General features: G+C 70.4%; 1 protein-coding gene across 2 annotated transcripts; it reads left to right on the top strand.

Moving 5' to 3' along the window:
* The first annotated feature begins 10,730 nt into the window (after positions 1 to 10,730).
* Positions 10,731 to 22,388, top strand: SAMD4B (sterile alpha motif domain containing 4B). 2 transcript variants are annotated; one of them, XM_068909902.1, is made up of 13 exons: positions 10,737 to 10,880; positions 10,989 to 11,058; positions 11,841 to 12,311; positions 14,511 to 14,753; positions 14,843 to 14,952; positions 15,038 to 15,124; positions 15,888 to 16,146; positions 16,744 to 16,829; positions 16,936 to 17,054; positions 17,956 to 18,160; positions 19,033 to 19,156; positions 19,814 to 19,897; positions 22,122 to 22,388. In XM_068909902.1, the coding sequence occupies exons 1-13, from the start codon at positions 10,863 to 10,865 to the stop codon at positions 22,148 to 22,150; spliced, it is 1,905 nt and encodes a 634-aa protein (XP_068766003.1). In that variant the 5' UTR covers positions 10,737 to 10,862; the 3' UTR covers positions 22,151 to 22,388. The 2 variants fall into 2 exon arrangements, with proteins under 2 accessions (XP_068766002.1, XP_068766003.1); XM_068909901.1 differs by having other exon boundaries at positions 10,731 to 11,058.
* The last annotated feature ends 227 nt before the right edge of the window (positions 22,389 to 22,615 follow it).

Here is a 22,615-nt window from a genome sequence, read left to right as displayed (position 1 = left end):
GTCCATCCATCCCTCCATCCATCCCTCCATCCATCCCTCCATCCATCCCTGCATCCCTGCATCCGTCCCTCCATCCATCCCTCCATCCCTCCGTCCATCCCTGCATCCCTGCATCCATCCCTGCATCCGTCCCTGCATCCCTCCGTCCGTCCCTCCATCCATCCCTCCGTCCGTCCCTCCGTCCGTCCGTCCATCCCCACATCCCCCCATCCATCCCTCCATCCCTCCATCCCTCCGTCCATCCCTGCATCCGTCCCTGCAGCCATCCCTGCATCCGTCCCTCCATCCATCCCTCCGTCCGTCCCTGCGTCCATCCCTCCGTCCATCCCCGCGTCCGTCCGTCCGTCCGTCCCTGCGTCCATCCATCCCTCCATCCGTCCATCCGTCCCCACATCCCCCCATCCATCCATCCATCCCTGCATCCGTCCCTGCATCCCTCCGTCCGTCCCTCCATCCATCCCTCCGTCCGTCCCTCCGTCCATCCATCCATCCATCCATCCCTGCATCCCTGCATCCGTCCCTCCATCCATCCCTCCATCCCTCCGTCCATCCCTCCATCCCTGCATCCCTCCATCCCTCCATCTGTCCGTCCATCCGTCCCTGCATCCCTCCATCCATCCCTCCATCCATCCATCCATCCCTGCATCCCTCCATCCATCCATCCGTCCGTCCGTCCATCCCTGCATCCCTCCATCCATCCCTGCATCCCTGCATCCCTGCATCCATCCCTCCATCCCTGCATCCCTCCGTCCATCCCTGCATCCGTCCCTGCATCCATCCCTGCATCCGTCCCTCCATCCATCCCTCCGTCCATCCCCGCGTCCGTCCGTCCGTCCGTCCCTGCGTCCATCCATCCCTCCATCCATCCCTCCATCCATCCCTCCATCCATCCCTGCATCCCTGCATCCGTCCCTCCATCCATCCCTCCATCCCTCCGTCCATCCCTGCATCCCTGCATCCATCCCTGCATCCGTCCCTGCATCCCTCCGTCCGTCCCTCCATCCATCCCTCCGTCCGTCCCTCCGTCCGTCCGTCCATCCCCACATCCCCCCATCCATCCCTCCATCCCTCCATCCCTCCGTCCATCCCTGCATCCGTCCCTGCAGCCATCCCTGCATCCGTCCCTCCATCCATCCCTCCGTCCGTCCCTGCGTCCATCCCTCCGTCCATCCCCGCGTCCGTCCGTCCGTCCGTCCCTGCGTCCATCCATCCCTCCATCCGTCCATCCGTCCCCACATCCCCCCATCCATCCATCCATCCCTGCATCCGTCCCTGCATCCCTCCGTCCGTCCCTCCATCCATCCCTCCGTCCGTCCCTCCGTCCATCCATCCATCCATCCATCCCTGCATCCCTGCATCCGTCCCTCCATCCATCCCTCCATCCCTCCGTCCATCCCTCCATCCCTGCATCCATCCCTGCATCCGTCCCTGCATCCCTCCGTCCGTCCCTCCGTCCGTCCCTCCGTCCCCACATCCCCCATCCATCCCTCCATCCCTCCGTCCATCCCTGCATCCATCCCTCCATCCATCCCTCCATCCGTCCCTCCGTCCATCCCTGCATCCGTCCCTCCATCCATCCCTCCGTCCATCCCTGCGTCCATCCCTCCGTCCATCCCCGCGTCCGTCCGTCCGTCCGTCCCTGCGTCCATCCATCCCTCCATCCGTCCATCCGTCCCCACATCCCCCCATCCATCCATCCATCCCTGCATCCCTCCATCCCTCCATCCATCCATCCCTCCGTCCATCCCTGCGTCCATCCCTCCGTCCATCCCTCCATCCACCCCTCCGTCCGTCCCTGCATCCCTCCATCCCTCCATCTGTCCGTCCATCCGTCCCTGCATCCCTCCATCCATCCCTCCATCCATCCATCCATCCCTGCATCCCTCCATCCATCCATCTGTCCGTCCGTCCATCCCTGCATCCCTCCATCCATCCATCTGTCCCCGCAGCCCTCCATCCATCCCTCCATCCCTCCATCCATCCCTCTGTCCGTCCCTCCATCCATCCCTCCATCCGTCCATCCATCCCTGCAGCCCTGCATCCATCCCTCCATCCCTCCATCCATCCCTCTGTCCGTCCCTCCATCCATCCCTCCATCCGTCCATCCATCCCTGCAGCCCTGCATCCATCCCTCCATCCCTGCATCCATCCCTGCATCCTTCCTTCCATCTGTCCCTGCATCCCTCCATCCGTCCATCCCCACATCCCAGCATCCATCCCTCCATCTGTCCCTCCGTCCCTCCATCCCTCCATCTCCACATCCCTCCATCTGTCCCTCCATCCCTCCATCCCTGCATCCATCCCTCCATCTCCACATCCCTCCATCTGTCCCTCCATCCCTCCATCCCTCCATCTCCACATCCCTCCATCTGTCCCTCCATCCCTCCATCCCTGCATCCATCCCTGCATCCTTCCTTCCGTCTGTCCCCGCATCCCTCCATCCCTCCATCCTTCCTTCCACCCCTCCCACCATCCCCACATCCCTCCATCCATCCCTGCATCCATCCCACCATCCCCACATCCCTCCATCCCTCCCTCCTACCATCCCATCATCCCTCCATCCATCTCTCCATCCCTCCCACCATCCCTCCCTCCAGCCCTGTGTCCACATCCATCCCTCCATCCCTCCATCCATCCCTCCATCCCTCCATCCCTCCGTCCCTTTGTCCACGTCCATCTCTCCCTCCCTGTGTCTGCATCCCTCCATCCATCCATCCCTCCATCCCTCCGTCCCTCCGTCCCTGTGGCCGTGTCCATCCCTCTGTCCACCCAGGCAGGACCCAGGTGTCCGGGCCCTGTCTCTCACCCACGGACCGCCCTGTCCTCAGCCTGCTGGGGACGTCGGGGACGTGCTGGGGATGCTGGGGACCCACTGGGAGCATTGGAGACACTGGGGACGTCAGGAACGTGCTGGGGATGCTGGGGACACTGGGGACATGCTGGGGTGGTGGGGACATCAAGGACATGCTGAGGACCTTGGGGATGTTGGGACATGCTGAGGACACTAGGGGCATTGGGGACATGCTGGGGACGCTGGGGACCCACTGGGAGTGATGGGGACACCGGGGACATCGGGGACATGCTGGGGACGCTGGGGGTGATGGGGATGCTGGGGACATCGGGACATGTCGGGGACACATTGGGGGTGATGGGGACACTGGCGATGTTGGGGACATGCTGGGGGTGATGGGAACATTGGGGACATGCTGGGGACCTGCTGGGGACACACGGAGGACTTTGAGGGCACACTGGGAGTGAGGGGGACACTGGCGATGTTGGGGACATGCTGGGTGGATTGGGGACACAGGGGACTTCAGGGACACGCTGAGGACACGCCGGGGTGATGGGGATGCTGGGGACATCGGGACATGTCGGGGACACATTTGGGACGATGGGGACACAAGGGACATGCTGGGGACACGTTGGGCATGGTGGAGGTGCTGGGGACATCGGGGACATGTTGGGGACACGCTGGGGTGATGGGGACGTTGGGGGGATGATGGGGACGTTGTGGGTATGAGGACAACTGGGGGACACTGGGGACACCCTGGGGTCACCCTGGGGATATTGGGGACATTGAGGACACTCTGGGGATGTTGGGGACACCCGGGAGACTTTGGGGACATGTTGGGGACAGTGGGGACAACTGGGGGATGTTGGGGATCTTAGAGACACCCTGGGGACATTAGGGACACATTGATGGGGACGTCAGGGACCCGAGGGACACCGTGGGGATGTTGGGGACACGTTGGAGGCCTTGGGGACACGTTGGGGACATTGAGGACACCCTGGGGATTTTGGGGACATGTTGAGGATGATGGGAAGACCCTGGGGCCATCGGGGATGTTGGAGGATGTCAGGGGACATCTGGGACACATTGAGGACCCTGGGGACACCTTGGGGACACCAGAGACATGTGGACGTTGAGGACCTCGGGGACATCAGGGACACATTGGGGCATTGGGGACACCTTGGGGACGTCGGGTACCTCGGGGACATGTTGGGAACCCTGGGGACACCCTGGAGATGTCGAGGACATGGGGGACATGGGGATGTTGGGGACATCGGGGATATTGGGGACATGTTGGGGGCCCTGGGGACACCCTGGGGATGTTGAGGACATGGGGACGTTGGGGATGTTGGGGACATGGGGACATCGGGGACATTGCAGATATGTTGGGGACACCCTGGGGATGTTGGGGACGTTGGGGACATGGGGACATTGGGGACACGCTGGGGACGCTGGGGACACTCTGGAGATGTCGAGGACATGGGGACATTGTGGATATGTTGGGGACACCCTGGGGACATTGGGGACGTCGGGGACATCGGGGACACGCTGGAGACACTGGGGACATTCTGGGGGCGTTGGGGACATGGGGACATTGTGGATATGTTGGGGACGCCCTGGGGACGTTGGGGATGTCGGGGACATCGGGGACACGCTGGGGACGCTGGGGACACTCTGGGAGCGTTGGGGACATGGGGACATTGTGGATATGTTGGGGACACCCTGGGGACATTGGGGACGTGGGGACATGTTGGGGACCCTGGGGACACCCTGGAGACGTTGGGGACATGGGGACATTGTGGATATGTTGGGGATGCCCTGGGGACATTGGGGACGTCGGGGACATGTTGGGTACCCTGGGGACACCCTGGAGACGTTGGGGACATGGGGGCATTGTGGATATGTTGGGGACGCCCTGGGGACGTTGGGGACGTTGGGGACATGTTGGGGACCCTGGGGACACCCTGGAGACGTTGGGGACATGGGGACATTGTGGATATGTTGGGGACGCCCTGGGGACATTGGGGACGTCAGGGACATCGGGGACACGCTGGGGACGCTGGGGACACTCTGGGGGCGTTGGGGACATGGGGACATTGTGGATATGTTGGGGACGCCCTGGGGACATTGGGGACGTCGGGGACATTGGGGACCCTGGGGACACCCTGGGGACGTTGGGGACATGGGGACATTGTGGATATGTTGGGGACGCCCTGGGGACATTGGGGACGTCGGGGACATGTTGGGGACCCTGGGGACACCCTGGGGACGTTGGGGACATGGGGACATTGTGGATATGTTGGGGACGCCCTGGGGACATTGGGGACGTTGGGGACATGTTGGGGACCCTGGGGACACCCTGGAGACGTTGGGGACATGGGGACATTGTGGATATGTTGGGGATGCCCTGGGGACATTGGGGACGTTGGGGACATGTTGGGGACCCTGGGGACACCCTGGGGACGTTGGGGACATGGGGACATTGTGGATATGTTGGGGATGCCCTGGGGACATTGGGGACGTCGGGGACATCGGGGACACGCTGGGGACCCTGGGGACACCCTGGGGACGTTGGGGACATGGGGACATTGTGGATATGTTGGGGACGCCCTGGGGACATTGGGGACGTTGGGGACATGTTGGGGACCCTGGGGACACCCTGGAGACGTTGGGGACATGGGGACATTGTGGATATGTTGGGGACGCCCTGGGGACATTGGGGACGTCAGGGACATCGGGGACACGCTGGGGACGCTGGGGACACTCTGGGAGCGTTGGGGACATGGGGACATTGTGGATATGTTGGGGACACCCTGGGGACATTGGGGACGTTGGGGACATGTTGGGGACCCTGGGGACACCCTGGAGACGTTGGGGACATGGGGACATTGTGGATATGTTGGGGACGCCCTGGGGACATTGGGGACATGGGGACATGTTGGGGACCCTGGGGACACCCTGGGGACGTTGGGGACATGGGGACATTGTGGATATGTTGGGGACGCCCTGGGGACATTGGGGACATGGGGACATGTTGGGGACCCTGGGGACACCCTGGGGACTTCGGGGACGGGGGTCATTGGGGACACTCTGGGGACCCTGGGGACCCCCTGGGGATGTTGGGGACGTCGGGGACACTCTGGGGACCCCCTGGGGACATCGGGCACGGGGGACCCAGGCGTCCGGGCGGGGTGGGGGGGGGAGAAGTGGGGGAGGGGCTGCTCGAGCGCAGGGCAGAGTTAAGGGTAACTCGGAGGGGGCGGGGCCAAAGGGCGGGAGGGCGGGGCCGGCGCGACGGGGAGGGGCAGCGCGAGGCCGGCGGCTGCCCCGCCCCGCCCGACGTCACAGAGCGCGTTCCCCGCCCTCCCATTGGCTGCGGCGCCGCCGACGAGCACCGGCGCCGACCAATCGGTTGCCGGGGAGACCCCGCCCCCCCCTCCTTTCCGGCGGAAGGGGCGGGGGGGAAGGCGCGCGCGCGCGCTCGCGCGCAGGCGCGGTGACGCGCCGTGCGTGCGTGCGTGCGTGCGTGCCGTGCGCGCTGACGTTGCGCGGCGGCTACGGCGCCTCGGTGTGCGGCTGGCGGCGCCCGACGGGCCGCGGCGGCGGCGGTGAGTGCGGAGCCGCCCCGGGACCGGGCCAGGCCCGGGCCGAGCCCCCGGCCGAACCCCCCCCCCCCCGCCACCGCGACCGGTTTGACCCGGCCCCCGCCGGTACCGGGCCTGGGCCGGGCCTTCCCCCGCGCCGGTACCGGGCCTGGGCCGGGCCTTCCCCCCCCCCCCCGCCACCGGTACCGGACCCCCCCCCCCCACACACACACAGCGGTACCGGTCGCTCTCCGGTGCTGGGCCCGCACCAACCCGTTCTCCGGTACCGGGCGCCTCTCAGTGTCGGATTGGTAACGACCCCGCCCCGGTACCGGCCGCAGTCCGGTCCCCGCTGCCCTACGGGGCCTCGGTCCGGTCTCGGTTCCCGGCCCCGGGGCGGGGAGCGAAGAGGTCGGTGTCTCCCGTTCATCCCTGCCCACCCCCGCCGGGGGCGGCCCGCGAGGGCTCCGGGCCCGGCCGCCGCCGCCGCCTCCTCCTCGCCGGGACTCGCGGGCTCCCGGCCCGGTGCCGCCCCCCCCTCCCCCTCCCCCGGGATCCTTCGTGGTTTTGGGACCCTCGCGGTTCTGGGATGTTTGGCCCCCCCCAACCCGGGTTGAGCCCCGGTACCGGCACCTCGTCGTGTCCCCCGGGCTGGACCCTCCCCCCCAGTCCCGGGGCCCCCCCATCCCCCGGGCTGGACCCCCCCTGGTCTCTGGCACCCCCCCCCAATCCCTGAGACCCCCGTGTCCCCCGGGCTGGACCCCCCGGTCTCTGGCACCCCCCCCAATCCCTGAGACCCCCGTGTCCTGGGATTGGACCCCCCAGTCCTGGGACCTTCTCTATGTCCCCCGGGCCGTCCCCCCCCCCCCCAATCTCGGGACCCCTCCATGTTCCCCAGGCTGGACCCCCCCCGGTCCTGGGGCCCCCCATCCCCCGGGCTGGACCCCCCTGGTCTCTGGCACCCCCCCCCAATCCCTGAGACCCCCGTGTCCTCCCGGCCGCCCCCCCCCAATCTCAGGACCCCTCTATGTTCCCCGGGCTGGACCCCCCCTGTCCTGGGGCCCCCCATCCCCCGGGCTGGACCCCCCCCGGTCCCCAGCACCCCCCAGTCCCTGAGACCCCTGTGTTCCCCAGGCTGGAACCACCCACCAGTCCTGGGACCCCCCCTGTGTCCCCTGGACCGCCCCCCCAATCTCAGGAACCCCCCCCCATGTTCCGCAGGCTGGACCCCCCCGGTCCTGGGGCCCCCCGATCCCTGGCACCCCCCCAATCCCTGAGACCCCCATGTCCCCTAGGCTGGACCCTCCCCCCAGTCCTGGGACCCCTCTACGTCCCCCGGACCGGACCCCTCTGTTCTCAGGACCCCCCCCCATTTCACTAGGCTGGACCCCTGGTCCCTGGAACCCCCCCACGTCCCCTGGGCTGCCCCCCCAACTCCCTGGGACCCCCATGTCCCCCGAGCTGGACCCCCTAATCCCCAGAACCCCCCACGTCCCCTGGGCTGCCCCCCCGAGTCCCTGGGGCCCCCATGTCCCCCGAGCTGGACCCCCTAATCCCCAGAACCCCCCACGTCCCCTGGGCTGCCCCCCCGAGTCCCTGGGGCCCCCATGTCCCCCGAGCTGGACCCCCTAATCCCCAGAACGCCCCACGTCCCCTGGGCTGCCCCCACGAGTCCCTGGGGCCCCCATGTCCCCCGAGCTGGACCCCCTAATCCCCAGAACCCCCCACGTCCCCTGGGCTGCCCCCCCGAGTCCCTGGGGCCCCCATGTCCCCTGAGCTGGACCCCCTAATCCCCAGAACCCCCCACGTCCCCTGGGCTGCCCCCCCGAGTCCCTGGGGCCCCCATGTCCCCCGAGCTGGACCCCCTAATCCCCAGAACCCCCCACGTCCCCTGGGCTGCCCCCCCGAGTCCCTGGGGCCCCCATGTCCCCCGAGCTGGACCCCCTAATCCCCAGAACCCCCCACGTCCCCTGGGCTGCCCCCCCGAGTCCCTGGGGCCCCCATGTCCCCCGAGCTGGACCCCCTAATCCCCAGAACCCCCCACGTCCCCTGGGCTGCCCCCACGAGTCCCTGGGGCCCCCATGTCCCCCGAGCTGGACCCCCTAATCCCCAGAACCCCCCACGTCCCCTGGGCTGCCCTCACGAGTCCCTGGGACCCCCATGTCCCCTGAGCTGGACCCCCTAATCCCCAGAACCCCCCACGTCCCCTGGGCTGCCCCCCCGAGTCCCTGGGGCCCCCATGTCCCCCGAGCTGGACCCCCTAATCCCCAGAACCCCCCACGTCCCCTGGGCTGCCCTCACGAGTCCCTGGGACCCCCATGTCCCCTGAGCTGGACCCCCTAATCCCCAGAACCCCCCACGTCCCCTGGGCTGCCCCCACGAGTCCCTGGGGCCCCCATGTCCCCCGAGCTGGACCCCCTAATCCCCAGAACCCCCCACGTCCCCTGGGCTGGCCTCTCCAGTCCCTGGGACCCCCCTGTGTCCCCCGGGCTGGACCCCCTAATCCCCAGAACCCCCCACGTCCCCTGGGCTGCCCTCACGAGTCCCTGGGACCCCCATGTCCCCTGAGCTGGACCCCCTAATCCCCAGAACCCCCACGTCCCCTGGGCTGCCCCCACGAGTCCCTGGGGCCCCCATGTCCCCCGAGCTGGACCCCCTAATCCCCAGAACCCCCCACGTCCCCTGGGCTGGCCTCTCCAGTCCCTGGGACCCCCCTGTGTCCCCCGGGCTGGACCCCCTGGTCTGGGGACGCCCATATCCCCTGGTCTGGACCTCCACAGCCCCAGGACCCCCATGTCCCCCGGGCTGGACCCCCCGGTCCTGGGACGCCCATATCACCAGGGCTGGACCCCCCTGGTCCTGGGACCCCCATGTCCCCTGGGCTGGACCCACTTGTTCCTGGGACCCCCCTGCATCCCCTGGGCTGACCCCCCCCCGGTCCAGGGACCCCCATTTCCCCTGGGCTGGACCCCCCCCGGCCCCAGGACCCCCCTGCATCCCCTGGCTGAACCCCCCTGGTCCAGGGACCCCCCCCGGCCCCAGGACCCCCCTGCATCCCCTGGCTGAACCCCCCCTGGTCCAGGGACCCCCATTTCCCCTGGGCTGGACCCCCCCCAGCCCCATGACCCCCCTGCATCCCCTAGCTGAACCCCCCTGGCCCCAGGACCCCCATGTCTCCTGCCTCCTGGGAGCAGGTCTGAGGGGGGCCAGACTGGGGAAGCCTTCTGGGTGGTGCTGGGGGGTCAAACTGGGAGCCTGAGCCAGTCCCAGTGGTACTGGGGGGTCAAACTGGGACCCTGAGCCGGTCCCAGTTGCACTGGGGGGTCAAACTGGGACTGTACGCCAGTCCCAGTTGTACTGGGGCACCGACCTGGGCTCCTGATCCGGTCCCAGTTGTGCTGCGGGGGGCCAGCCTGGGACCCTGAGCCGTTCCCAGTTGCGCTGGGGGCCGATCTGGGACCCTGAGCTGTTCCCAGTTGCACTGGGGGGCTGACCTAGGACCCCGTGCCATTCCCAGTTGCACTGGGGCACTGACCTGGGCCCCCAAGCTGGTCCCAGTTGTAGTGGAGGGCTGAACTGGGAACCCCAGATCATCCTGGCTATACTGGTGGGGACTGGACTGGGACCTCAACCCGGTCCCAGTTGCACTGGGGTGCTGAACCAGGATCCCACACCAGTCCCAGTTGTACTGGAGGCCTGAACTGGGACCCGAGCTGGTCCCAGTAGTACTGGAGGGCTGAACTGGGACCCCCAGATCATCCTGGCTATACTGGTGGGGACTGGACTGGGACCCCAAGCCAGTCCCAGTTGCACTGGGGTGCTGAACCAGGATCCCACACCGGTCCCAGTTGTACTGGAGGACTGAACTGGGAACCTCAGATCATCCTGGCTATACTGGTGGGGACTGGACTGGGACCCCAAGCCGGTCCCAGTTGCGCTGGGGCGCTGAACCAGGATCCCACACCAGTCCCAGTTGTACTGGAGGCCGGAACTGGGACCTAAGCCAGTCCCAGTAGTACTGGAGGGCTGAACTGGGACCCCCAGATCATCCTGGCTATACTGGTGGGGTCCAAGCCGGTCCCAGTTGCGCTGGGGTGCTGAACCAGGATCCCACACCGATCCCAGTTGCACTGGGGAAGCGAACTGGGCCCCCCACGCCGTCCCAGTCGCACCGGAGCACCGACGTGGCCCCGGCGGGCGGTACCGGGCGCCGTAACGCCGCCCCGTCTCCGCTCTCTCCGCAGGGATCTCCGGGGCGCTCCGCGGCTGCCCAGCGACGCCGGCGGGTGCGGGGGGGGGGGTCCGGCCGGAGCCGTGGGGGCCTCGCGCCCCCCCCGCCCGCCCACCCGCCCCGCTTCGGGGGGCCGCCGACTCGTCGCGCTGCCGCCGAGCCGAAACCATGTGAGCGGGGGCACGGCCGGGCCCGCATCTCCCCGCCGCCGCCGCCTCGCGCTCCGGCCGCTCGCCGCGGCCCCGGCGCCGCCACCATGATGTTCCGGGACCAGGTGGGGATCCTGGCGGGGTGGTTCAAGGGCTGGAACGAGTGCGAGCAGACGGTGGCCCTGCTCTCGCTGCTCAAGCGCGTCACCCGCACCCAGGCCCGCTTCCTGCAGCTCTGCCTCGAGCACTCGCTGGCCGACTGCGCCGAGATCCACGTCCTCGAGGCCGAAGCCAACAGCGCCGGTGAGTCCTCGGGCCGGCCACGGCTTCCCCGGCCCGTTTTCCGCCCCCAAAATCGTTCGCTTTGGTTCCCCCCCCGCCCCGCCGACCTCGCATCGAGGCGGACGGACGAGGCAGAACTGCCCGCCGCTGCGAAAGCGCAGCCCCCTCGGGGCGGTTTCCTCGGGGCTGTTTGCATTCCTGGCATTCCTGGAGCTCGGCCCGGGGCTCGGGCGCCCTCTCCCCGGAGCCGCGCGGCCCCGCGCTTCCTTCCTGCCCCGCCGGGGAGCCCTGGCACCCGGCCCCGGCTCGCCTTTCCTGCCGGCAGAAGGTTTTCCGCCTCCCCTCGCCGCAGCCGGCGGCGGCGAGGAAACGACTCGCCGGCCCGCCGCTGCCCGCCCCGAGCGGGATGAGCCGGAGGGAGCCGAGCCGGCTCGGAAAAGGGCCGGCGGGTGGGAGGACGGCGGAGACGCTCGCAGGTTTAACGCGCCTGGTTCCCCGCCGCCGCCCGCGGGTTCGCTCTCCCTTGAGCCGCGGGCTCGGCTTCGAGCTGCCGATCCCGGGCTGAATCGCGGCTCCGACCGCTCTCTCGTTTCCAACCCGGTGCCGGGCGACGTCACGTTGGCGCCCGCCGCGAGGTCGCAACCGAGCCGGTTCGGCCGCCGCCCCTTCGCCCTTCCGCCTCCTTCCCCGAAGCTTGAACTTCCCGGGCGGCAAACAGCCGAGCGCGGGGTGACGCTTCCCCCGCGGCCGCTCCCCGGCGGGTCCTCGCCGCCTCCTCAGCCGCCTCTCGCCCCCCTCGGCAGCCGTCATCAGCCAGTGGCCGCAGGAGCCGAAGGAGAAGGCCATTTCGCTGCTGCTCTCCCACCTGCCGCTGCTGCAGCCCGGCAACGCCGAGGCCAAGGCCGAGTACATGAAGCTGCTGCAGAAGGTGCTGGCGTACTCCATCGAGAGCAACCAGTTCGTGGAGGAGAGCCGGCAGCTGCTCTCCTACGCCCTCATCCACCCCGCCACCACCTTGGACGACCGCAACTCCCTGGCCCTGTGGCTGGGGCACCTGGAGGAGCGCCTGGCCGGCGCTTACGGCGCCCGCGGCCGTCCCGAGGCCGCTTTCCACTCCCGCCAGGGCTCCGACGAGTGGCAGGGCCCCGGCGAGGCCGGCCTGGCCGACCTGGGCCCCGGCTGGCAGGACAAGGCGCCCCGGGAGAACGGACACTTGCCCTTCCACTCCTCCAGCTCCGTGCCCGCCGCCATCAACAGCATGGGCGGCAACCCAGGTGAGGGGGCGGCGGGAGGCCGAGGGGACGCGGGGGCGTCCCCTGCCACTCCCGAGGGGACACGGGGGAGGACTGCGGATGCTCCGTGTCAGTCCTGTGGGGGCAAGGGGACATGGAAGGGGAGTGGGGATGCTCCGTGCCAGCCCTGAGGGGACAAGGGGACATGGAGAGGGACCGGGGATGCTCTATGCCAGCCCTGAGGGGACAAGGGGACATGGAGAGGGGACCGGGGATGCTCCGTGCCAGCCCTGAGGGGACAAGGGGACACGGTGAGGGGACCAGGGATGCTCTGTGCCAGCCCTGAGGGGACAAGGGGACATGGAGAGGGGACCGGGGATGCTCCGTGCCAGCCCTGAGGGGACAAGGGGACATGGAGAGGGGACCGGGGATGCTCCGTGCCAGCCCTGAGGGGACAAGGGGACATGGAGAGGGGAGCGGGGATGCTCCGTGCCAGCCCTGAGGGGACAAGGGGACATGGAGAGGGGAGCGGGGATGCTCCGTGCCAGCCCTGAGGGGACAAGGGGACATGGAGAGGGGACCGGGGATGCTCCGTGCCAGCCCTGAGGGGACAAGGGGACATGGAGAGGGGACCGGGGATGCTCCGTGCCAGCCCTGAGGGGACAAGGGGACATGGAGAGGGGAGCGGGGATGCTCCATGCCAGCCCTGAGGGGACAAGGGGACATGGAGAGGGGACCGGGGATGCTCTGTGCCAGCCCTGAGGGGACAAGGGGACATGGAGAGGGGACCGGGGATGCTCCGTGCCAGCCCTGAGGGGACAAGGGGACATGGAGAGGGGACCGGGGATGCTCCGTGCCAGCCCTGAGGGGACAAGGGGACATGGAGAGGGGACCGGGGATGCTCCGTGCCAGCCCTGAGGGGACAAGGGGACATGGAGAGGGGACCGGGGATGCTCCGTGCCAGCCCTGAGGGGACAAGGGGACATGGAGAGGGGAGCGGGGATGCTCCATGCCAGCCCTGAGGGGACAAGGGGACATGGAGAGGGGAGCGGGGATGCTCTGTGCCAGCCCTGAGGGGACAAGGGGACATGGAGAGGGGAGCGGGGATGCCTTGTGCCAGCCCTGAGGGGACAAGGGGACATGGAGAGGGGAGCGGGGATGCTCCATGCCAGCCCTGAGGGGACAAGGGGACATGGAGAGGGGACCGGGGATGCTCTGTGCCAGCCCTGAGGGGACAAGGGGACATGGAGAGGGGACCGGGGATGCTCCGTGCCAGCCCTGAGGGGACAAGGGGACATGGAGAGGGGACCGGGGATGCTCCGTGCCAGCCCTGAGGGGACAAGGGGACATGGAGAGGGGACCGGGGATGCTCCGTGCCAGCCCTGAGGGGACAAGGGGACATGGAGAGGGGAGCGGGGATGCTCTGTGCCAGCCCTGAGGGGACAAGGGGACATGGAGAGGAGACCGGGGATGCTCTGTGCCAGCCCTGAGGGGACAAGGGGACATGGAGAGGGGACCGGGGATGCCTTGTGCCAGCCCTGAGGGGACAAGGGGACATGGAGAGGGACCGGGGATGCTCTGTGCCAGCCCTGAGGGGACAAGGGGACATGGAGAGGGGAGCGGGGATGCCTTGTGCCAGCCCTGAGGGGACAAGGGGACATGGAGAGGGGAGCGGGGATGCCTTGTGCCAGCCCTGAGGGGACAAGGGGACATGGAGAGGAGACCGGGGATGCTCCGTGCCAGCCCTGAGGGGACAAGGGGACATGGAGAGGGGAGCGGGGATGCTCCGTGCCAGCCCTGAGGGGACAAGGGGACATGGAGAGGGGACCGGGGATGCTCTGTGCCAGCCCTGAGGGGACAAGGGGACATGGAGAGGGGAGCGGGGATGCTCCGTGCCAGCCCTAGTGACACAGGGGACGAGGGGACCCCAGGGAATAGCGGTGACACCCTGTGCCAGCCCTGGGGACACGAGGGAGGCCAAAGCCTGGGGGAGCCCATGGAGACCCCGTGGCAGGGAGGGGACAAGGGGACCCCGGGGGCGGATCGGAGACGCCCCGCGGCCAGCCCTGGGAACCACCCGAGGTGACCGAGGACGCCGAGAAAAAGCTCCGCGGCGGACCCCCGGCGCCGGGGGGGGGGGGGGGGACCAAACCCGGGCCACGCCACCCGCTGTCCCCGAGGGCACCCGGCGTCCCCGCGGCCGCCCGGGCGCCCACGCCGTGCCCGTCTCTCGCCCCGCAGCCCTGCCCTGCCAGCTGCACGCCAGCCCGCTCAAGCGCTCCATGTCGCTGGCGCCCGGCAGCCCCCAGGCGGGCGGCGAGTGGCCGGGTGCCACCGACGACCTGGGTCCCCGACCCCCCTTCGGCCCCGGCGACCACGCGCCCCTCTCGCCCCAGAGCAGCGTGGCCTCCTCGGGCAGCGAGCAGACCGAGGAGCCCGCCGGCGGCCGCAACACCTTCCAGGAGGACGGCAGCGGCATGAAAGGTAAGGCGGCGGCGGGTGACGGCGGCGGGGTGGTGGCCCCGAGCGGCCAGGTCGGCTCACGGTTCCCCCCGTCGTCGTCCCCGCCGCAGACGTCCCCTCGTGGCTCAAGAGCCTGCGGCTGCACAAATACGCCGCCCTCTTCTCCCAGATGACCTACGAGGAGATGATGACGCTCACGGAGCATCACCTCGAGTCGCAGGTGAGCCCGGCGGTGGCGGGGACGGGGGAAACGCGGGGCGACGTGGCCCGTCGTCCCCTTCATCGCCCTCCTCTTCTCCCTGCAGAACGTCACCAAGGGGGCCCGGCACAAGATCGCCCTCAGCATCCAGAAGCTGCGGGAGAGACAGAGCGTCCTCAAGTCGCTGGAGAAGGTGCGGAGGGGGGCGGCGGGGACAGGGTGGCCCTGGTCCCCCCCCCCCCCTTCCCCGGGCTGGCAGCCGTCCCCACTGTGTCCCCAGCGCTGCCACAGGGCACCCTTGGTGCTCCCAGGTCTCTGGGGCTGGCCCAGGGTGTCCTTTGTCCCCCCTGTGTCCCCTGGGGTTGGCCCGGGCTATCCCTGCTCTCCGCTGTGTCCCCAAGGCTGGCAGGGGTCTCCCCTTGTCCCTAGAGCTGGTACAAAGTGTCCCTTGTCCCCCTATGTCTCTGGGGCGGATGCAGTGTCCCCTTGTCCCGCCACGTCCCTGGGGTTGGCCCGGGGTGTTTGTGATTCTCCCCTAGGTCCCCTTGTCCCTACGTGTCCCCAGGGTGGGCACAGAGTGTCCCCGGTCTCCCCATGTTCCCCCCCCCCATATCCCTGGGGTGTCCCTGGGTCCCCTTGTCCCCTAGTGTCCCCAGGGTGGGCACAGGATGTCTCTGCTCCCCCCCGGGTGCCCTTGTCCCCAGGGCTTTCCCGGGATGTTCCCAGTCCCATCGTCCCGTGTCCCCTTGCCGCCCACCCTCCCCCGATGACATGTCCCCTTGTCCCTGGGACTGTCCCTGGTCATCCCTTGTCCCCCTGGGGTCCCCTTGTCCCCCTGGGGTCCCCTTGTCCCCCTGGGGTGTTCCCACTCCTCCCGGGGTCCCCGCGTCCCCCCGAGCCATGCCTAGCGTGTCCCCCTACCCACGTGTCCCCGTGTCCCGTCCCCCCCCCGCCAGGACATCCTCGAGGGGGGCAACCTGTGGACGGCGCTGCAGGAGCTGCAGCAGATCATGGTGACGCCCATCAAGGCCTTCCGGCCCCCCGCGGCGCCGCCGGCGCCCCCCGCACCCCCCGCCACCGCCGCCAACGGGGCCCCCGCCAAGGACCCCCCCGGGGACGCCTTCGCCCCCCACCCGGCCGCCGACGCCGAGGCCCCCGCCGCCCCCGTGCCCGAGGGCGACATCCCCGGGCAGTTCACCCGCGTCATGGGCAAGGGTGAGCCGCCCGGACGCCTGGGTCCCTTCCTGGAGCGGGGCGGGGGGGGTCCTGAGACTCCTGGATTTCCTAAAGGGGGGCTGGGGGGTGTCCCAGGACTCCTGGGCTCCCTAAAGACGGGCTGGGGGGTGTCCTGGGTCTCCTGGGCTCCCTAAAGGGGGGCTGGGGGGGGTCCCAGGACTCCTGGGCTCCCTAATTGGGGGCTGGGGGTGTCCTGGGACTCCTGGGCTCCCTAAAGGGGGGCTGAGTGGGGGGGGTCCCGGGACTCCTGGGCTCCCTAAAGACGGGCTAGGGGTGTCCTGGGTCTCCTGGGCTCCCTAAAGGGGAGCTGGGGGGGGGTCCCAGGACTCCTGGGCTTCCTAAAAGGGGGCTGAGGGGGGGTCCCGGGACTCCTGGGCTCCCTAAAAGGGGGCTAAGGGGGGGGTCCCGGGACTCCTGGGCTCCCTAATTGGGGGCTGGGGGTGTCCCAGGACTCCTGGGCTCCCTAAAGGTGGGCGGGGGATGTCCCGGGACTCCTGGGCTCCCTAGAGGGGAGCTGGGGGAGGGTCCCAGGCCTCCTGAGCCCCCTCCTCACCGCCCCCCCCACGCCCCCCGCAGTGTGCACCCAGCTCCTGGTGTCGCGGCCGGACGAGGAGAACATCACCAGTTACCTCCAGCTCCTCGAGAAGTGCCTGACGCACGAGGTAGGGGGGCCGGGGCGGGTCCCCGGACGCCTGGGCCCTGGCCGGGTGGGGGTGGGGGTCCTCTCCCCCCTCCAACAGCCCCCACACCCCGCCCCCGACCCCGCAGGCGTTCACGGAGACGCAGAAGAAGAGGCTCCTGTCCTGGAAGCAGCAGGTCCTCAAGCTGCTCCGAGCCTTCCCCAAGAAGGTGCCGCTCGACGTCCCGGGCTACCGGCCCTCCAAGGGGTGAGTGGGGGGCTGGGGGGGCCCCGCCGGGGGGGCTGGGGGTCCCCCGGGTGCCCCAGGTTCCCCCAGCACCTCCCTTTGCCCCGTGGATGCTCCCTGGAGGGTCTGGGGTCCCTCCTGGGTGCCTCAGTTTCCCTCTCCGGTGCCTCAGTTTCCCTCTTGGGGAGGGTCTCAGGCCCTCCGGGTGCCTCGTTATCGCCCGTGGGTGCCCCAGTGCCCCCCCAAGAGTGTCAGGGGACTCCTTGGGCACCCCTAGGTGCCCCATTATCCCCCTTGGGACCCCCTGGGTGCCTCAGTTTCCCCCGGGGGACTCTTGGGCACCCCTAGGTGCCCCATGATCCCCCTTGGGACCCCCTGGGTGCCTCAGTATCCCCCTCAGGGGGTCTAGGGCACCTCTAGGTGCCTCAGTTTCCCAATTGGGATCCCCTGGCTGCCTCAGTTTCCCCCTAGGGGGGTCTTGGGCATGCCTGGGTGCCTCATTATCCCCCTTAGGACCCCCTGGGTGCCCCAGTGCCCCCCTAAGAGTGTAGAGGGACCCCCTGGGTGCCCCAGTTTCCCCCTGGGGGCCTCTTGGGCACCCCTAGGTGCCCCATGATCCCCCTTGGGACCCTCTGGGTGCCCCAGTTTCCCCCTGGGGGGAGGGTCTTGGGCACCCCTAGGTACCCCATTATCCCCCCTGGGTGCCCCAGTGTCCCCCTAAGAGTGTTGAGGGTCCCCCAGGTGCCTCAGTTTCCCCCGGGGGGGTCTAGGACACTCCTGGGTGCCTCAGTTTCCCTGCGGGGGGGGCGGGGTGTCTGTGAGACCCCTGGGTGCCCTGTGCCGGGTGCCCCCGGGGTGGGGGGCGTCCGGGGGTGCGGGCGCTGCCCTGACACCCCCCCCCCCCGCCGCCCTCTCCCCCCAGCTGGGCCTTCGGCTCCAACTCGCTCCCCATAGCTGGCTCTGTGGGGGGGGCGGGGGGGCGGCGGGGGCAGCGCCCCTTCGCCCTGCCCCCCCGGGCGCTGCCCCCCGCCCGCCTGGGGCTCCTGGGCCCCGCCGCCATGGCGGGGGCCCCCGGGCCTGGCCCCCGGCACCCGCTGGGTGGCCCCGCCGCCGCCCAGGGCCGGCAGGTGAGCACAGGGGGTGGCGGGGGGGGGGCCCGGACGCCTGGGTCCACATGGGACTGGGGGGGGAACTGGGGGGCTGGGGGTGGGGGCGGACACCTGGGTCCACATGGGGCTGGGGGGGCCCGGACACCTGGGTCCTTTCCTTAGGGGTGGGGGGTCCCAGTTAGGGGGAGCTCCTGGATGCCTGGGTCCTTTTAGGAGGGTGGTCCCGGTATGGGGGGGGGTCCCGGATGCCTGGGTCCTTTGGAGGTGGGGGGGGTCCTGGTGTGGGGGGGAGCTCCTGGACACCGGGGTCCTTTTGGGAGGGTGATCCTGGTATGGGGGGGGGGGGTCACGGACGCCTGTGTCCTTTCCTTGGGGGGGGTGGGAGGGGTCCCAGCATGGCGGGGGTCTCCTGGACTCCTGGGTCCTTTCCTTGGTGGGGTGAGAGGGGTCCCGACATGGGGGGGGTCTCTTGGACTCCTGGGTCCTTTCCTTGGGGGGGTGAGAGGGGTCTCAGCATGGGGGGGCGGCTCCCGGACTCCTGGGTCCTTTCCTTGGGGGGGTGAGAGGGGTCCCAGCATGGGGGGGGCGGCTCCCGGACTCCTGGGTCCTTTCCTTGGGGGGGTGAGAGGGGTCCCAGCATGGGGGGGGGGGCGGCTCCCGGACTCCTGGGTCCTTTCCTTGGGGGGGTGAGAGGGGTCCCAGCATGGGGGGGCGCTCCCGGACTCCTGGGTCCTTCCCCACCCACGTTGGAGCGGGGAGCGACACCCCATTCCTGGTGCCATTTTGGGGGAGCCGCCTATGTCGGTGGTGGTGGGGGGGGGGTCCCGGCTGGGGTTCGGGGCGTCCCGGCGGGGTCCCCCCCCCCCTTGACCCCCCCCCGCTCCCCGCAGAGCCTGTGGTTCGCCAACCCCGGGGGCAGTAACAGCGTGCCGGGGCAGAGCCGCAGCGCGGTGCAGCGCACCCACTCGCTGCCCGTGCACACCTCGCCGCAGGCCGTCCTCATGTTCCCCCAGGGTAGGCCCCCCCGGACGCCGGGGCCCCGCTGCCGGGGGTGATGGGGCCCCCCCGGACGCCCGGGTCCCCGCTGCGGGGGGTGATGGGGCGCCCCGGACGCCTGGGTCCCCACTGCGGGGGGTGATGGGGCACCTGGCTCCCCGCTGCGGGGGGTGATGGGGTGCCCCGGACGCCTGGGTCCCTTTTGGGGGGGTGATGGGGCACCCAGGTCCCCGCTGCAGGGGGTGATGGGGCGCCCAGGTCCCCGCTGCGGGGGGTGATGGGGCACCCCGGACGCCTGGGTCCCTGCTGCAGGGGGTGATGGGGCGCCCAGGTCCCCGCTGTGGGGGGTGATGGGGCACCTGGCTCCCCGCTTCGGGGGGGTGATGGGGCGCCCCGGACGCCTGGGTCCCCACTGCGGGGGGTGATGGGGCGCCCAGGTCCCCGCTGTGGGGGGTGATGGGGCACCCCGGACACCTGGGTCCCCGCTGCAGGGGGTGATGGGGCACCCGGGTCCCGACTGCAGGGGCTGATGGGGCGCCCCGGACGCCTGGGTCCCTGCTGGGGAGGGTGATGGGGCGCCCAGGATGCCTGGGTCCCTTTTGGAGGGGGGGGAGGTGTGATGGGGCACCCCGGACACCTGGGCCCCCTCTCACCGCCCCCCTCCCCCCCCCGCAGAGTGCCAGCTCCCCGGCACCGACCTGGAGATCAACCCGACGCTGGAGTCGCTGTGCCTGAGCATGACGGAGCACGCGCTGGGCGGTGCGCGGGGGACACGGGGACACCGCGGGGGGACACGGGGACCGTGGGGGGGCTGGGGGACCGTGGGGGGGCTGGGGGACACCGCGGGGGGGCTGGGGGACCGTAGGGGGGCTGGGGGACACCGTGGGGGGACAGCACGGGGGCACGGGGGGACCGTGGGGGGACACGGGGACACCGCGGGGGGACACAGGGACTGTGGGGGGATGGGGACACCGTGGGGGAACACCGTGGGGGAACGGGGACCGTGGGGGGACAGGGGGACACTGTGGGGAGGACAGGGGGTCACCGCGGGGGGACACGGAGACCGTGGGGGGACAGGGGGACACCGCGGGGGACGGGGACACTGTGGGGGGACAGCATGGGGGCATAGGGGGACCGTGGGGGGACAGGGGGACACCGCGGGGGGGACAAGGGGACACCGCGGGGGGACACGGGGACCATGGGGGGACAGGGGGACGCCGCGGGGGGACAGCACGGGGACACAGGGGGACCGTGGGGGGATATGGGGACACCGCGGGGGGACACAGGGACCGTGGGGGGACGGGGACACCGTGGGGGGACACGGGGACCGTGGGGGGACACGGGGACCGTGGGGGGGCTGGGGGACTGTGGGGGGACAGGGGGACGCCGTGGGGGGACAGCACGGGGGCACAGGGGGACCGTGGGGGGATATGGGGACACCGCGGGGGGACACAGGGACCGTGGGGGGACACGGGGACCGTGGGGGGGCTGGGGGACCGTGGGGGGACAGGGGGACGCCGTGGGGGGACAGGGACACCGCAGGGGATGGGGACACTGTGGGGGGACAGGGACACCGCGGGGGGACACCGCGGGGGATGCCATGGGGGAGGGGGACACTGCGGGGGACAGAGGGGACACCGCAGGGGACAGGGATGCCGGGGGGCATGGGGACACTCGGGGGGAACAGAGGGACGCCGCGGGGGACGGAGGGGACACTGCAGGGGGACGGGGACGCTGCAGGGGACAGGGACACTGCGGGGGACAGGGACACTGTGGGGGGACACCATGGGGACATGGGGACACTGTGGGGGGGGCGAGGACACTGCAGGGGGACAGGGACACTGTGGGGGGACATCATGGGGACATGGGGACACCGTGGGGGGGGGCGAGGACACTGCAGGGGGACAGGGACACCGTGGGGGGACGGGGATGCTGCAGGGGACGGGGACACTGCAGGGGGACAGGGACACCACGGGGGGACACCATGGGGACATGGGGACACCGTAGGGGGGGGTGAGGACACTGCAGGGGGGACAGGGACACTGTGGGGGGACACCATGGGGACATGGGGACACCGTGGGGGGGGGGGTGAGGACACTGCAGGGGGGACAGGGACACCACGGGGGCATGGGGACACCATGGGGGGAGACAGGGCACTGTGGGACACTGGGGGGGACACGGGGGGACACCGTGGGGGGGGGACGGGGACACCGCGGGGGGGCACAGGGGGACACCATGGGGGGAGACAGGGCACTGTGGGACACCGGGGGGGCACGGGGGGACACCGTGGGGGGAGGAACGGGGACACCGCGGGGGGGCACAGGGGGACACCGTGGGGGGGGGACAGGGCACTTTGGGACACCGCGGGGGCACAGGGGGACACCGTGGGGGGGGACAGGGCTCTTTGGGACACCGCGGGGGCACAGGGGGACACCGTGGGGGGGGGGGGACAGGGCACTGTGGGACACCGGGGGGGCACAGGGGGACACCGTGGGGGGGGACGGGGGACACTGCGGGGGCATGGGGACACTGTGGGGGGGAGACGGGGACACCACGGGGGGGCACAGGGGACACCGGGGGGGGGGACAGGGGGACACCGTGTGGGGGGGGGACAGGGCTCTTTGGGACACCGCGAGGGCACAGGGGGACACCGTGGGGGGGGGGGACAGGGCACTGTGGGACACCGGGGGGGCACAGGGGGACACCCGTGGGGGGGACGGGGACACTGCGGGGGCATGGGGACACTGTGGGGGGGAGACGGGGACACCGCGGGGGGCACAGGGGAACACCGTGGGGGGGGGGCGCAGGGATGTCACGTTGGGGACACCATGGGGGGGACACACGGTGGCCCGAGGGACACGGCGCAGGGGCGGGGGGGGCACCGGGGTGCACGAGGGACGTGAAGGTGGGGGGGGACAGGGAGGTGACACCGGGGCGCCCCGTGTCCCCCCCCCGACGCATGTGTCCCCCCCCCCCCCCGCAGACGGCACAGACAAGACCTCGACCATCTGACGGCGCCGTTTATCACCCCCCCCCGGGTGTCACGGGGCCACCGTCCCTGTCCCCTCCCCCCCTTGGTGACAATTAACCCCCCCCAACTCCCTCCCTGCCCGGGGGGGGGCATCCAGGACCCCCAAAACGGGGGCTGAGGGGGGGGAATTTGCCCCATGGGGGGGTTATTTGTCCCCTGGGGGGGGTATTTGCCCCCTGGGGGGGGATGCCCCTTGCGGGGGGGGGTATTTGTCCCCTGGGGGGGTATTTGCCCCCTGGGGGGGATGCCCCTTGCGGGGGGGGGTATTTGTCCCCGGGGGGGGTCTTTGCCCCCTTGGGGGGGGGGATTTGTCCCCTTTGGGGGGGCTATTTGCCCCCCGGGGGGGGTGGGAAACGGGGGCAAATCCCCCCCCCCGCCACCGCTCCAGGCCGGGGCCGGGGAGGGGGGGGCGTCGGGGCCCCCCCACCCCCGGCGACCGAGGGGCC

Source organism: Struthio camelus, chromosome 16 (assembly GCF_040807025.1).
Source record: "Struthio camelus isolate bStrCam1 chromosome 16, bStrCam1.hap1, whole genome shotgun sequence".
Classification (NCBI taxonomy): domain Eukaryota; kingdom Metazoa; phylum Chordata; class Aves; order Struthioniformes; family Struthionidae; genus Struthio; species Struthio camelus.
The sequence above is the reverse complement of the archived record's forward strand: the minus strand, read 5'-3'. Positions and strand labels throughout refer to the sequence as shown.